This window comes from Schistocerca nitens, chromosome 4, assembly GCF_023898315.1.
Source record: "Schistocerca nitens isolate TAMUIC-IGC-003100 chromosome 4, iqSchNite1.1, whole genome shotgun sequence".
Classification (NCBI taxonomy): domain Eukaryota; kingdom Metazoa; phylum Arthropoda; class Insecta; order Orthoptera; family Acrididae; genus Schistocerca; species Schistocerca nitens.
Window position 1 is genome coordinate 848,975,648 of NC_064617.1, and position 16,289 is coordinate 848,991,936.

The window sequence follows — 16,289 nt, forward strand, 5'->3', positions numbered from 1 at the left end:
ACGTGTGCTAGCACGTGGTCAGCTCGACTTGTTTTTTATTCAGTGATCAAAACTTTCAATAGACTGAGCGTGTCACAACAAGCAGTCTCTTTTCATACATTTTGGCTAATCTATTTATGGAACATTGCTAGGAGAGACAACTCTAGTCGGCGATTTATAGATGACACCTCTGCAATGTGGTCCCACGGTAGTTCATCGCAGGATTTGTTTCTACAACATCTGAATTACACTACTGGACATTAAACTTGATACACTACGAAGATAACGTGCTACATACGCGAAATTTAACCGACAGGAAGAAGGTGCTGTGACATGCAAATGCTTAGCTTTTCAGAGCATTCACACAAGGTTGGCGCCGGTGGCAACACCTACAACGTGCTGACATGAGGAAAGTTTCCAACAGATTTCTCATACTGGCGTTGCCTGGTGAAATGTTGTTGTGATGCCTCGTGAAGGAGGAGAAATGCGTACCATCACGTTTCCGACTTTGATAAAGGTCGGATTGTAGCCTACCGCGATTGCGGTTGATCGTCTCGCAACATTGCTGTTCGCGTTGGTTGAGATCCAATGACTGTTAGGAGCATATGGATTCGGTGCGTTCAGGAGGGTAAGACGGAACGCCGTGCTGGATCCCAACGGCGTCATATCACTTGCAGTCGAGATGACAGGCATCTTATCCGCATGGATGTAACGGATCGTGCAGCAACGTCTCGATCCCTGAGTCAACAGATGGGGACGTTTGCAAGACAACAACCATCTGCACGAACAGTTCGACCACGTTTGTAGCAGCATGGACTATCAGCTCGGAGATCATGGCTGCGGTTATCCTTGACGCTGCATCGCAGACAGGAGCGCCTGCGATGGTGTACTCAACGACGATCCTGGGTGCACGAATGGCAAAACGTCATTCTTTCGGATGAATCCAGATTATGTTTACAGCATCATGATGGTCGCATCATATACAACCGCTCGCTCAACGATGGATCTGTACCTACAGATTAAAAAATTGCTCAGGTCGCACCAGTGTTTAAGAAGGGTAGTAGGAGTAATCCATCTAACTACAGACCTATATCATTGACGTCGGTTTGCGGTAGGGTTTTGGAGCATATACTGTATTCAAACATTATGAGTCACCTCGAAAGGAACGATCTATTGATACGTAATCAGCATGGTTTCAGAAAACATCGTTCTTGTGCAACGCAGCTAGCTCTTTATTCGCACGAAGTAATGGCCGCTATCGACAGGGGATCTCAAGCTGATTCCGTATTTCTAGATTTCCGGAAAGCTTTTGACACCGTTCCTCACAAGCGACTTCTAATCAAGCTGCGGGCATATGGGGTATCATCTCAGTTGTGCGACTGGATTCGTGATTTCCTGTCAGGAAGGTCGCAGTTCGTAGTAATAGACGGCAAATCATTGAGTAAAACTGAAGTGGTATCAGGTGTTCCCCAGGGAAGCGTCCTGGGACCTCTGCTGTTCCTGATCTATATAAATGACCTGGGTGACAATCTGAGCAGTTCTCTTAGGTTGTTCGCAGATGATGCTGTAATTTACCGTCTAGTAAGGTCATCCGAAGACCAGTATCATTTGCAAAGCGATTTAGAAAAGATTGCTGTATTGTGTGGCAGGTGGCAGTTGACGCTAAATAACGAAAAGTGTGAGGTGATCCACATGAGTTCCAAAAGAAATCCGTTGAAATTCGATTACTCGATAAATAGTACAATTCTCAAGGCTGTAAATTCAACTTAGCACCTGGGTGTTAAAATTACGAGCAACTTCCGTTGGAAAGGCCACATAGATAATATTGTGGGGAAGGCGAGCCAAAGGTTGCGTTTCATTGGCAGGACACTTAGAAGATGCAACAAGTCCATTAAAGAGACAGCTTACACTACACGCGTTCGTCCTCTGTTAGAATATTGCTGCGCGGTGTGGGATCCTTACCAGGTGGGATTGACGGAGGACATCGAAATGGTGCAAAAAAGGGCAGCTCGTTTTGTAGTATCACGTAGTATGGGAGAGAGTGTGTCAGATATGATACGCGAATTGGGATGGAAGTCATTACAGCAAAGACGTTTTTCGTCGCGGAGAGATCTATTTACGAAATTTCAGTCACCAACTTTCTCTTCCGAATGCGAAAATATTTTGTTGAGCCCAACCTACATAGGTAGGAATGTTCATCAAAATAAAATAAGAGAAATCAGGGCTCGAACAGAAAGGTTTAGGTGTTCGTTTTTCCCGCGCGCTGTTCGGGAGTGGAATGGCAGAGAGATAGTATGATTGTGGTTCGACGAACCCTCTGCCAAGCTCTTAAATGTGAATTGCACAGTAGTCATGTAGATGTTGATGTAGATGCATCCGTGTTTGGCGACATCGCGGTGAACGCACATTGGAAGCGTGTATTCATCGCCATACTGGCGTATCAACAGGCATGATGGTATGGGGTGGCATTGGTTGCACGTCTCGGTCAGCTCTAATTCGCATTGACGGCACTTTGAACAGTGAACGTTACATTTTAGATTTGTTACGACCCGTGGCTCTATCCTTCATTCGATGGCTGTGAAACTCTACATTTCAGCAGGATAATGCATGACCGCATGTTGCCTTTCTGGATGCAGTAAATGTCGACTGCTGCCCTGGCCAGCACATCCTCCAGATCTCTCACCAATTGAAAACGACTTGTCAATTGTGGCCCAGCAACTGTCTCGTCACAATACACCAGTCACTACTCTTAATAAACTTGTTGAAGCTGCATGGGCAGCTGTACCTGTACAAGCCACCCAAGCTCTGTCTGACGCTATGCCCAGGCGTATCAAGGCCGTTATTACGGCCAGAGGTGGTTGTTCTGGGTACTGATTTCTCAGGATCAATGCACCCAAATTGCGTGAAAATGTACTCACATGTCGGTTCTGGTATAATATATCTGTCCAATGAATACCCGATTATCATCTGCATATCTTCTTGGTGTAGCAATTTTAATGGCCAGTAGTGTATTTACATTCTAACGCCAGTTTTACCATGGAAAAGGCGAAAAACGGCGAATTATCGTTCCTGGAGGTGTTGGTGCGGAGAAAAAAGGATAGCACGATGGGTCACTCTGCCTACTGTAAATCGACACACACAGACCCACAGACCATAAACTGTCACCGTCCTTGGCAACAAACTGGCATGCTTTGGACGGTGGATCACAGATCACAGATCATATCGGATTTATACGCCTTATACGACGAACTACGCCGTCTCCACGCTGAATCTCTAAAAATGAATATTCCAAATGGTAGATTCGCAGTGCCTTACGCCCAGTGCGTGTTAGACAGTGTGAGAGTATAGAAGAAAGTCAAGAAGAAAGTGGAATCACCCTCTTGTCATACATCGAAAACGGGAAGATTATTGAAGAAACAAAGTCAAATGTGTCTTCCGTCCACAAAGGAAATTCTGAGATTTTCTAGGTTCTGTGTAGGACAGTCTCTGTTTGAGATGATCCTATACTTATAATGACTACAAAGATACCAAATTTCAGTCGTTGACATTACTGGGGCAGTGTAATTAAAGAAGCAGTGGAAATTCGCAGCTACACAGTCTTATGAACCAAGGTACAGCGATCCAGTGCTGGCAATATTAGTCATAGTTACGGCAAAGGGGATGTATTTGTCACAAAAGCTGTGATGTTTTGATGACGCCTTAAATACACTATCTGATCAAAAGTGTCCGGACACGTATTAGTGGACATAAATATGGTTTGTGTCAGCCCATCGCCTTTGTGACGGCTGAACTATGCTGTGAACACTTTCAATGATGTGTTCTAATGTCTGTGGAGGAATGGCAGCCCATACTTCCAGAAGATCTGAGAACAAAGAAACTAAGACGCTATGGTCTGAAGTAAAGTCGACATTCTGAGTGCAAAGATGTTCCATTGGGTTCAGTTAGAGACTACGGGCAGGTCGCTCTATTGCAGTAGTGTTTTTGTCCACTGGGAGAGACAGCTATGATGAAACTATTTCACATCGTCGACGAGATGTATGAGACAGGGAAAATACCATCAGACTTCAAGAAGAATGTAATAACTGCAATTCCAAGGACATTAGGTACTGACAAGTGTGACTATTACTGAAATAACGGTTTCATAAGTCATGTTTGAAAAATAATGACACGAATTACTTACAGAGGAATAGAAAAAAGGTAGAAGCCGACATGGGTGAAGATCAGTCTAGGTCCCGGAGAAACATAAAAACACGCGAGGCAGTACTGACCCTACGATTTATGTTAGAATACAGGTTACAGAAATAAAGCCCTCCGTTTGTAGAATTTTTAGACTTAGAGAAAGTTTATGACTATGTTGACTGAAATATGCCCTTTGGAATTTTGAAGGTAGGAGGACTAAAATATAGGAACTGTAAGGCTATTTACAATTTGTACAGATACCGGACAGTACTTTCAGTAGTGGATAAGAGCATGAAAGGGAAGTAGTGGTTGAGAAAGGAGTGAGAAAAGTTTCAGCCTATCCCCGAAGTACTTCAGTCTGTACACTGAGCAAGCATTAAAAGAAGGGTTTAAAGAAAAGGGAAAATAATTGAAAAACGTTGATGTTTGCCGATGACATAGTAATTCTGTCAGAGACAGCAAAGGACCTGGAAAAGCAGGTCAATGGAGTGCATAGTGTCTTCGAGGGATGATATAAGACGAACATTAGCAGCGCACAGTCGAAACGACCACCGTTAAGTCCTTGTTTCATCGTCCGACGGCGTAATTCTCCCTCCAGCTACCGCTCAGGAAGTCTTCATTACTGTTCACCGAATTTGGTGCCTTCACGACTGTGAGTCTCCTAATTATAGTCGCACAAATCGGAGGTTGTGTTTGTCGCACTTGAAGACGTCGATCAATTTAAGCGATGAAAAATTGTCAATCTCCAGAATGAGATTTTCACGCTGCAGCGGAGTTTGCGCTGATATGAAACTTCCTGGCAGATTAAAACTGTGTGTAGGACCGAGACTCGAACTCGGGACCTTTGCCTTTCACGGGCAAGTGCTCTACCAACTGAGCTACCGAAGCACGACTCACGCCCGGTACTCACAGCTTTACTTCTGCCAGTACCTCGTCTCCTACTTTCCAAACTTTACAGAAGCTCTCCTGCGAACCCTAGCACTCCTGAAAGAAGAGCTTCTGTAAAGTTTGGAAAGTAGGAGATGAGGTACTGGCAGAAGTAAAGCTGTGAGGACGGGGCGTGAGTCGTGCTTGGGTAACTCAGCTGGTAGAGCACTTGCCCGCGAAAGGCAAAGGTCACAAGTTCGAGTCTCGGTCCTGCACACAGTTTTAATCTGCCAGGAAATTTCATTGTCAATCTCGCTCAAGATCCTTTTTCACTATTAGTCTGTCGGGAAAGTGTCAAGTAACACATAGTATACTTTTATGGTTTCTAAATCTCTGCCTTACCATGATACAGGTGTAATGATTCTGAAATATTATAGTGTCATCAGGTTTGTTTCCATGTACACAACCTTCTTTCGTGATTGTTAAACCAGATATCAACGATGATTTAATTATGACCTATGCAGAATGCTATTAGACGGCTTCCTCTTTCAGTCCTTTCTCCCAACCCATCTGCCGACGTTCTACTGCTTCTCCTCCTACTCCTTTTCCTACTACCGAATTGTAGTCCCCTTCACAATTAATTTTTGTCTCTCTCAGTTATCTGAATATTCTATTTCGTGTCGTCGTACATTTTTTCGACCTGTTTATCATCTGTGGAACTATTTGGCATGTAAACTTGTGCTAATGCAGTGAATGTTGGATTCGTGCATGTCTTCGCTACAATAATGTGTTCATTATGCTGTTTAGAGTATCTTCCTCTCATCCTTATTTTCTTATTCATTGTTGTACCCACTCCTGAATTACCGCCATTTCATTTACTGTTACGTTTGATAACCCTGTACTGGAGTAACCAAAGATACTATTCTTCCTGCCACTGCACTTTACTGATACTCACTGTATCTAACCTCAACCTATCTATTTCCATTTTCGAATTTTCTAACCTATCCACACGATTTAGGGATCTGAGGTTCCACGCTCCGACCTGTAAATACCAGGTTTGTTTTCTCTGACTAGTCCCCGCCATGAGTTCTGAATGGGGGACTAATTTACCTGCTAGAACTACAATGAAGAGCTGCATGCCCTCAGGAAAAGAAAGTTTCTCCATGCCTTCAGCTGAACGCAGTACCAGCACAGCAAGGCTATTTTGGCTAATATCATTTCAACAAATACATAAACCAGTCACATATATTTATTCTCATTTACGTCAATACACGTTTCGAGCTTCCATCAACGTTCATTTGGCGTAATACATAGGCAATCTTCAGTTGTACGTCGTTAAAATATTGACGGTAACATGCTCCTCTGAAGATATCCGTCAGTTGTGGTTGCTGTGTCGTACGACTCAAGTACTAAAGTGTACAGCAATCAGTAGCAAATAATGTTTATTGTGTACGTAGAATTCAGTTGCTGTGTGGCCATCTTCAGTGCAATAAATTTTAGTTAAAACAATAAAACCACTTGTGTAGGCACATAGTACAGTTGGGACTATGTTCCTATACAAGAGGTTACATTTATTTACTTACATTTATTGCATTGATGACGGCCACATAGTTACCGAAATTCATTTGCGACTGATTGATGGAACTTTTTCTAATTGGAGTGAATACAGTCGCAGGGCACAACTGTTCAACTATGGAATCAAACCTGATATCATACGAGCGTCTGCATCGTTGAAGTACGGAAGCCATCTAACCTCGGCAAGGTCCGTGGTTCACACGGAGACGCATGACATATCTTACTCTAAGACGTCTTATGTAAACATGCCACATATTTACTTTTCTCCTCGTTTGTGTGTTTCGTCAGGACTGAAATTACAATTCCTGCAGTTGTTATGTCCTTAGGAATACAACTGAGAATGGTATTACATGAGAAATTGAAAAAAAAATCGAATTTAGGCAGTTCATAACAAAAATTACGAGAGATTTCCCAACCAATACTTTGACATGTGAATATAGAAGATATGCACTACTTGCCATTAAAATTGCTACACCAAGAAGAAATGCAGATGATAAACGGGTATTCATTGGACAAATATATTATACTACCACTGACATGTGAGTACATTTTCACGCAATTTGGGTGCATAGATCCTGAGAAATCAGTACCCAGAACAACCATCTCTGGCCTAATAACAGCCTTAACACGCCTGGGAATTGAGGCAAACAGAGCTAGGTTGGCGTGTACAGGTACAGCTGCCCATGCAGCTTCAACACGATACGTGAGTTCATCAAGAGTAGTGACTGGCGTATTGTGACGAGCCAGTTGGTCGGCCATCATTGACCAGACGTTTTCAATTGGTGAGAGATCTGGAGAATGTGCTGGCCAGGGCAGCAGTAAAACATTTTCTGTATCCAGAAAGGCCCGTACAGGACCTGCAACATGCGGTCGTGCATTATCCTGCTGAAATGTAAGGTTTCGCAGGGATCGATTGAAGGGCAGAGCCTCGGGTCGTAACACATCTGAAATGTAACGTCCACTGTTCAAAGTGCCGTCAATGCGAACGAGAGGTGACCGAGACGTGTAACCAATGCCACCCCAAACCATCATGCCGGTTGATACGCCAGTATGGCGATGACGAATACACGCTTCCAATGTGCGTTCACCGCGATGTCGCCAAACACGGATGCGACCATCATGATGCTGTAAACATAATCTGGATTCATCCGAAAAAATGACGTTTTGCTATTCGTGCACCCAAGTTCCTGTCTGTGATGCAGCGTCAAGGGTAACCATAGCCATGGTCTTCGAGCTGATAGTCCATGCTGCTGCAAAAGTCGTCGAACTGTTCGTGCAGGTGGTTGTTGTCTTGCAAACGTCCCCATATGTTGACTCAGAGATCGAGACGTGGCTGCACGATCCGCTACAGCCATGCGAATAAGATGCCTGTCATCTCGATTGCTAGTGATACGAGGCCGTTGGGATCCATCACGGCGTTCCGTATTACCCTCCTGAACCCACCGATTCCATATTCTACTAACAGTCATTGGATCTCGACCAGTAAATTAGAATTCCATGGTGTCACGGGCAGTGCTGCAAAATGGTTCAAGTCATATCTCACTAACAGGAAACAAAGGGTGTCAGTGCAAGGGACTGGTGAATTAAGTCATCAGTCATCATCAGAATGGGAAGATATTACATGTGGTGTCCCACAAGGATCCATCGTAGGGCCATTGCTTTTTCTTGTTTACATTAATGATCTCTCATCAGTTACACTGCCAGAAGCAGAGTTCGTTTTGTTTGCAGATGACACAAGTATTGCAATATATAGTATGTCAAGTGTAGTTCTAGAAAGATCTGCTAATGATATTTTCATGGATATTAATAAATGGTTTAAAGCCAACTCACTGACATTAAACTTCGAAAAGACTCACTATATGCAATTCAGAACCTGTAAGAGGTTTCCACCCAGCATATGCATAAAATACGAAGAAGAGCAGATAGAAGAGGTTGACAGTCTTAAATTCCTGGGATTACAACTTGATAAGAAATTCAGTTGGGAAGAGCACACCACAGAACTGCAGAAACGCCTTAACAAATCAGTATTTGCAATTCGAGTGTTAGCAGACATAGGTGACTTAAAAATGAAAAAGCTTGCATACTTCGCCTACTTTCATTCCATAATGTCATATGGTATAATATTTTGGGGTAACTCTTCAAGTCAAACAAAAGTTTTCAGAGTCCAAAAGCGTGTAATACGTATTATTTGTGGAGTAAATTCACGGACTTCCTGTAGAAACCTCTTCAAAGAACTGGGTATACTAACTACTGCCTCTCAGTATATTTACTCATTAATGAAATTTGTCCTAAATAATATATCTCTCTTTTCAACAAACAGCTCAGTTCATACATACAATACCAGGAACAAAAATGATCTGCACAAGGACTTAAAAGCACTTACTTTAGTTCAAAAAGGGGTCCACTACTCAGGAACACTCATCTTCAATAATTTGCCAGTAAACATAAAAAATTTGGTTACAAATAAAGATCAGTTTAAAAGGAGCCTGAAAGACTTACTAGTGGCCAACTCCTTCTACTCCATTGACGAATTTTTTAGCAGAAACAAATGATGTATTGTATATATTCATACTATTAGTATTGTAATTTCAGCTTTAAAAAAAATTGACATGTTCCACATCCACGACGATCTCCTCAGCACGGATCTATGGAACGAAAACTAATCTAATCTAATCTAATCTAATCTAATCTAATCCAACGCAAGCATCAATGTCGTGATACGATAAACCGCATTCGCGATAGGCTACAATCCGACCTTTATGAATGTCGGAAACATGATGGATACGCATTTCTCCTCCTTCCACGAGGCATCACAACAACGTTTCACCAGGCAACGCCGGTCAACTGCTGTTTGTGTGTGAGAAATCGGTTGGAAACTTTCCTCATGTCAGCACGTTGTAGGTGTCCCCACCGGCGCAAACCTCGTGTGAATGATCTGAAAATCTGTTCAGGTGCATATCACAGCATCTTCCTCCTGTCGGTTATATTTCGCTTTTGTAGCACGTCATCTTCGTGGCGTAGCAATTTTTATGGCCAGTAGTTCAAGAAGAAAATACCGCGAAACTCTGAGAGGTTGTCTTGAGGAGCAAAACTAAAACATAAGTCTGTGCACGGGAAAGTCATCCAACTTTGTTAAAAAGCGTATAAATTATGGAGGCCGACGTCTCTTGATAGGCCCCTCCCTCTATACGCAAATTGAGTTGAAATACTCTACGGTACTGTTGTGGTAGCTACTAATGTGTTTGACTCCATCCAACGTAATGCAATAAGTATCATTTTTGGTTCGTCAGTGTACGAACATTTTTCATTCCGAAGACAATTCGGCGCTCTGTAGCTTGATCAGATGACGTTTCCAGACATCGATTCCTATCCTCAATCTCTTCCTGACGTCTTTATAAGGCTTAGAAGTTTATCGGTGTGTTATGTTAAAGCTTTTGCTTACAGCTACGTGTTTAAGATTACCCACAGTCAGTTCTTTCCTGAAGAGGCCTGCTGCCTCTGTCTTCCACGCCGCCCTGTGACTTTGCCATCCTGTTCCAGACGGTGAACGCCTCGACGTGGCCTCCCAGTCGTTCCGCGTGACCGACCCCAAGGGACAGCTGCTCTTCCACGCCGACCGGCACGAGGTAGTGGTGGGCGCCGACTCGCTCAGGGTCTCCGGTGAGTAATGATGCATTTCTAAAACATGTGAACACTACGCACGGCATCACCTCTTTCACAGACACTTCTGTCATATAACATTACCACTGGCAACCTTAATCTCCACTTCCTCTACCATTTCAAGTTTCGTTTCTTGCACTAACAGCCGTTCCGCTGCTTCTCATCTTGAATCTATCACACATAATAAGATTCTCTCTCTCTCTCTATCTCTTTCTCTCTGCCTCTTTGTGAATGTGCATATGAATGTGTGATCTTCTCTTTCTCTCACAGAGCATGTTTCTAGATTGACTTCCAGTTTGTTCGCGCTCTAAGTCAGTTTGCCCCTTTCCACATCAGTATCCCAGTTTCTTCTCTTGTTTCGCTAAATCTTTCCGAACGTAGGATATCTACAACCACAATCATCTTCAATAAAATTTTATGGGGTAAGTCATCACGTTGATTTGTTTAATGACGTTTGGACCATCATATCAAATGGCTTCATCAGTGTGGCGCTGTACCGAGTACAGTGGGTGAAACATTTATCAATATAGCGATGTGTTTGCACTGTCACGCGTCCGCAAAATTTTCATTGAATATTTATCTCTTCTTTTCTTTTGCCTTTGATTACACATCTTCACTTACGTAACTCGAACGTGTACATCGAGTACCTGTACATGTTTACTTACTTTTTTCTATACTTAGTTCATTTCCAATGCATTTGAATTCCATTCAATAATCAGAAACCAGCTTCTTCTTTTTACTTGTTCACATACAGAGATCTGAAATAATACTATTTCAATCCCAGTAAAGTTATTGTTTGATACATATATGCTGATACCAGAGAATACTGATCAGGCCCTTCAATATAATGTTTCCCCATTCTCTGTTCCGTCTGACACTTTTCCCTGTCTGTAGGATCAGATGCTCACATCAAAATAAGAGGATCGTCATCCTACTGCTTGTTTAGCCAGCCTTTAAGAAGCTCTTGGTGCTGTGTTTCGAAGGAGATATTAGGCCGCTGCTTCCGTAAATGAACTGAGAACCACGCTTTCCTTTCACCTCTTATTAGGGGGAGAATTCAGGGATTTACCTTTCGTCCTGATTATACAGTCCATACTAGTTGTAATATGCGATGCTTACGTTGCTTACGCATCGATATCTGGCTATCTGACGTATTAGGTTGTTCGACTCACCGACCTCATTTACCTGTTTTCAGTTAACGTTTTTTGCTCCAATGGTTCAAATGGCTCTGAGCACTATGGTACTTAACTGCTGTGGTCATCAGTCCCGTAGAACTTAGAACTGCTTAAACCTAACTAACCTAAGGACATCCCACACATCCATGCCCAAGGCAGAACCGTAGCGGTCGCGCGGTTCCAGACTGTAGCGCCTAGAACCGCTCGGCCACTCCGGCCGGCTAACGATTTTGCATTTCCGTTAAAATTTTATGATGAACGAGGTTTGTTTATTTACATATGCTTCCAATCACAGACAGAAATGATTTATACACAAATAAATAGATCTTAGTAAATAACTCAACAGTGACAACACGAGGACCAGAATATTGTAGGTCATGTAACAGTAAATGGATCTACACCTGTTTTGTGTAATGTCTTCTGTACTGTTCTATACGTCGTATTGTCACTATTGAGGTACTTCGTAAGGTATATCTACTGGTCTCAAAATAATCTTTGCCTTAGGGCTCCCCGTTTTAACCAACCTCCCTTGTCTTTCATTCCAAATAGTGTACCACGAATGACATCTAATTACAATACATGAACACGTCTGAAGTCTGAATACTCAATAAAAATCTCATTTTACTGTTAGTCATTTGTGGAAGAAAGACAAGCGTCTAGCAGCACGTGTCGGGATTAGACAATGGCAACGAACGCCGCCTACTCTGTGTGTGGCTTATCGTTCCATGATATTGCTGTTCACGGTGATTTGGATTCCATGACTGTCACGTGAACATTGAATATTTGTATTCAAAAGGGCGGTGATCAACGCCTGGTACGATCTCCTCTACTACCTGTTGCGATTAGCGACCGAGAGGAAGGGTACGTCATTCTCTCAGACAAGTCCGATTGTACAGCTTCACCACGTAGCTTGAGTCCTGAAAAGAGTTTGTTCGCACCAAGATAAGTGTACACAGATACAGTGCGTCTATTCCTGGAGCAACTACTTGCTGTCTGCACGGCGAACATTGTTGCGACTTCTCTTGGTGCGGCAGCAGAGGAAGACGCGTAGACAGAGGTAAGCCCATCAGCAACATTGGATGCAAACGAGTGGCACCACGTTATCTCTCGAGCGGACTTCCGCCTTATCACACAACATCATGCTGGGAGTTTCGCTGTGTGGAAATTTCGAGGGGAACTAAAAGTTGCCCGATTGCATTCGTCACCAGAACACGGGTCCGGCACATGGCGTGGTGTATGCGAGCCACTGGGTAGAAACATGGTTACACCTAGTTCGCGTCGCCGGTAGCTTGGACAACAGCCTTTTCATTTCTGACGTGCTTAGGCCAGTGACTGAGATCTCGATGACGTTATCTTTCAATAAAGCCGCGCGATTCCCGCATTGTCCAGGCAAAGCCCAATCCAGAAGTGTTCTAGTGTTGCTCTGGCAAGCACTTTCTCTAGATCTCGCGCCTACTGAAAAATCTGCTCATGAGTCAACAAGACTCTGGCATGATCCTATTCGTCAGTCAGTAGAGCTGACGGATTCTGGTACAGATTTGAAGCAACACGAAAGATGTAGCTGTACATGTCATTCAAGCTCAGTTCGACTGGACGCCTTCGTGAGATAAGTTCATTGCTGTTGCCATAAGTGGCAGCTGTGTGTACTACATAACGCACACTATATACAAGAGGGTCTGTCAGTGGATAAATTCAGACCCCACATGGTTTTCAAGGGAACTTACACCATCATCCTCACAAAACTTTGGTGAATCCAGGTGACGATGATAGAGATAGATATCGATCACTCACCCTTCTCTCCAAAGTAGATCACAAACGCTTCATAATGTTGACATCTGGTGTCTGTGGTGGACGGGGGAGATACAGCAACTCATCCTCGTGCTTAGAAAAACCAGTCCTGTACGACACGAGCTGTGTGAACTGTAGCCCTGTCGTCTTGGAACAAACATTGTACCATGAGTTGGACACGATCACCAAAAATGGTCAGATAATCCTTGACAGTAATCCGACGATGGAGAGGTGTCATGAGATCCACCGAACCTCCGTCATGTTTCAATTTTGAGGTGTAAACTTGGTCAGAAGTTCGAAACAGCATGAAATTAAAATTCATGCGACCAAATACATTTCTTCCATTGCTCCACAGTCCAGATTTTATGGCTTCGGCACCACGTTTTTCCGTGCTACGGGCATTTCCATCAACGATGAATGCTCACGCAGCAATTCGCTGCTCATGCAGCTCCCTTCGTATCGTTTTAGTGGTGAAAGGCTTCGATAGTGTGATATTTAGTTGCTCAACGACTTTTTCAGTTATCGTTTTCTTATTTTTCGTCACAATCCTCTTCAGTGACCGTCCGTCACGACCACACAACACGCAATTTGGCCCGCTTTGTGTCTCAGTAGATATTTTTTTCCGCTTTCCCTGTATCAGGTATAAATCTTCGATCTGGTGCCTCTTGAAACACCAAACTCTTTGGCTATCTTGGTTACAGAAGCACCCACACCATACGAGCACCAAGAATTTGCCCATGTTCAAATATGTACAGCTCCGATATAGTGCATTCTCAGCTACACAGAACAGCAACACTTCCAATGTACTGGGCACACTGCAAAGGTGCCGTTCGTGGTCAAATACAACAGCGTATCCTGCAGACTCGGCTAACATCTGCATTTACATTCAAGCATACGTTTCCCGCGCTGTTTCGTATTTTTGTCCACCCCTTGTACGTCAATACTGCAAGAAAAATATAAAGTAAGCAAATAATTAATGGTCGGCCGAACGACTGATGTAGATTGCAGAAGAGTAAAAATTAACTCCAGTGAAATTAAAAGTAAAGGCGACAACATTAAGTACACAAAAGAAATTTCATTGTAAATCAAAATGGTTCAAATGGCTCTGAGCACTATGGGACTCAACAGCTTAAGTCATAAGTCCCCTAGAACTTAGAACTACTTAAACCTAACTAACCTAAGGACATCACACACACCCATGCCCAAGGCAGGATTCGAACCTGCGACCGTAGCAGTCCCGCGGTTCCGGACTGCAGCGCCAGAACCGCTAGACCACCGCGGCCGGCTCATTGTTAATCGCGGAGAAAGTAGCGTACAGGTGGAATGAATACATTGAAGGCCGCTACGAGATGGAAGAACTGATGTGACGGAAGAAGGAAAGGGACTTAAGGTGGAAACGCACAGCACATTCTATATTAAAGACAGGAGTTTAAAAGAACTTTGGAAGAGCTGCGATCTAATAGGGCGGAAGGCGTGCGCAGCAGTCCATCGGAATTTCCAATATCATTGGGGAACGTGGAAACAGAACGAGTATTCATGCTGGTTTGTAAAACCAATGTGTGTTGAGATATACCATCACATTTTCGGTAAGTTATCATCGACACAATCCCGAAGACAGGTACGAGTACTCTCGTAGATTCAGCTTATCAGCAAATGTATCCGAACTTCTGGCAATCTTCCTACTTGCAGGAGTTCCAGTTTCTCGTAGCCGTTTTTGTAGTCAAACGAATATAGATTTTTGTGATGGAACTAGGCGATCCGGAAAACACTCTCGGTAAATACGTTGTGACGCTCTGTCATTACGTATTGTACAGAGCTGCAGGAGGTTTGAAAGTGATCCGATCCCGAAACTTATTATCTGAATGGTACATTTACGGACCTGGTTTCCTTATCAGAAATTTATCTACCCCCATCACAACCCATAGAAAGCTTTAACAGCAACTGCCAGAACATCCTATATGGTTTTCACCGAGAGAAGTGGTGCAGTACGTACATCACAGTACTCGCTTTCCGGAGGATGACGATTCAAATCACTGTCTGGCCAGTCACATTAGGGTTTTCGCGATTTCCCTACATCATTGCAGGCAAATGCAGAGAGGGTTCCTTTGAAAAGTGCACGGCTAATATAGCTCCCCATTCTTTCGTAATATGATCTTGTGTTCCGTCTTTAATGATCGCGCTGTCGTCAGAATGTTGACCTCTAATCCTCCTTCCCTCTTTTTTTTTTGCACATTTTGCAGAGAAAGAAATACTGACATGAAACAAATGTGTGTGAGCAAAATGTGTTTATTTATTTTGATCGTTCCACAATATTCGCGCCCTCGGTAGAATGAGTGGTATGACGCTATCGATCGGCGGTCGGCCAGCTAATAAACGGCAAGGGGTTACCGCGGTGACGTGCGCTGCCCCTGCCGCCGTCACGGCTAACGACCCGGCTGACAGTCGTGCACGATGTGAGGTCGCCCTGCCAGGCGCCACCGCCGCTGCCGCTGCCGCCGCCGCCGCATTCCACAGGTTGCCCCTACGCTTACAGCCACGGGTCGGCGTTTTCACGGCGGTTTGACACGCGTCGCAGCACCGCCAGAGGTCGTTCTTCTGACAGCTGCGCGCTCATCTTGCGATACCGAAGTGCGGCTGATAAACAGACGCATTCTGCCAGAAAGTCACTTTGTTCTCTGTAGCAATTTACTACCTATTAGGACGCAAATGAAATTCGCTACAAAATGACGGCTAATGATGCTGTTTCAGAAATGCTTAATATTAAATTTTATAACACAGTAACAATTAGTTACTAGTAATTTATACCCGAAAACAGACGCCTTTAATACTATAATGATGATGATAATGTGTTTTGCTATCTAGACATGAAAATCATTGCGAGTTTAGCATTCTCCGTTCCTTCCGGTCTTATATCTGTCAGCAGTTAATTGATATCATCTTCTTCCTCTAGTTCTACTCCCACTCACAATTCTTTCTAGTGCACGCTATATCATCAAGGCTTTTCTCATCCAGTATGCTAATTAATTTCTTTTGATCCATTTAATTCTTTCCAGTATTAAAATTTTC

General features: G+C 43.5%; 1 protein-coding gene across 1 annotated transcript in view; it reads left to right on the top strand.

Annotated features, from left to right (window-relative positions):
- LOC126253282 (delta-sarcoglycan) overlaps window positions 1-16,289 on the top strand; it is a 564,870-nt gene that overhangs the window by 460,352 nt on the left and 88,229 nt on the right. The window contains exon 5 of the mRNA XM_049954506.1: window positions 10,141-10,260. Within this exon, the coding sequence (XP_049810463.1) occupies window positions 10,141-10,260 (120 nt within the window). The remainder of the gene's footprint in view (window positions 1-10,140; window positions 10,261-16,289) is intronic.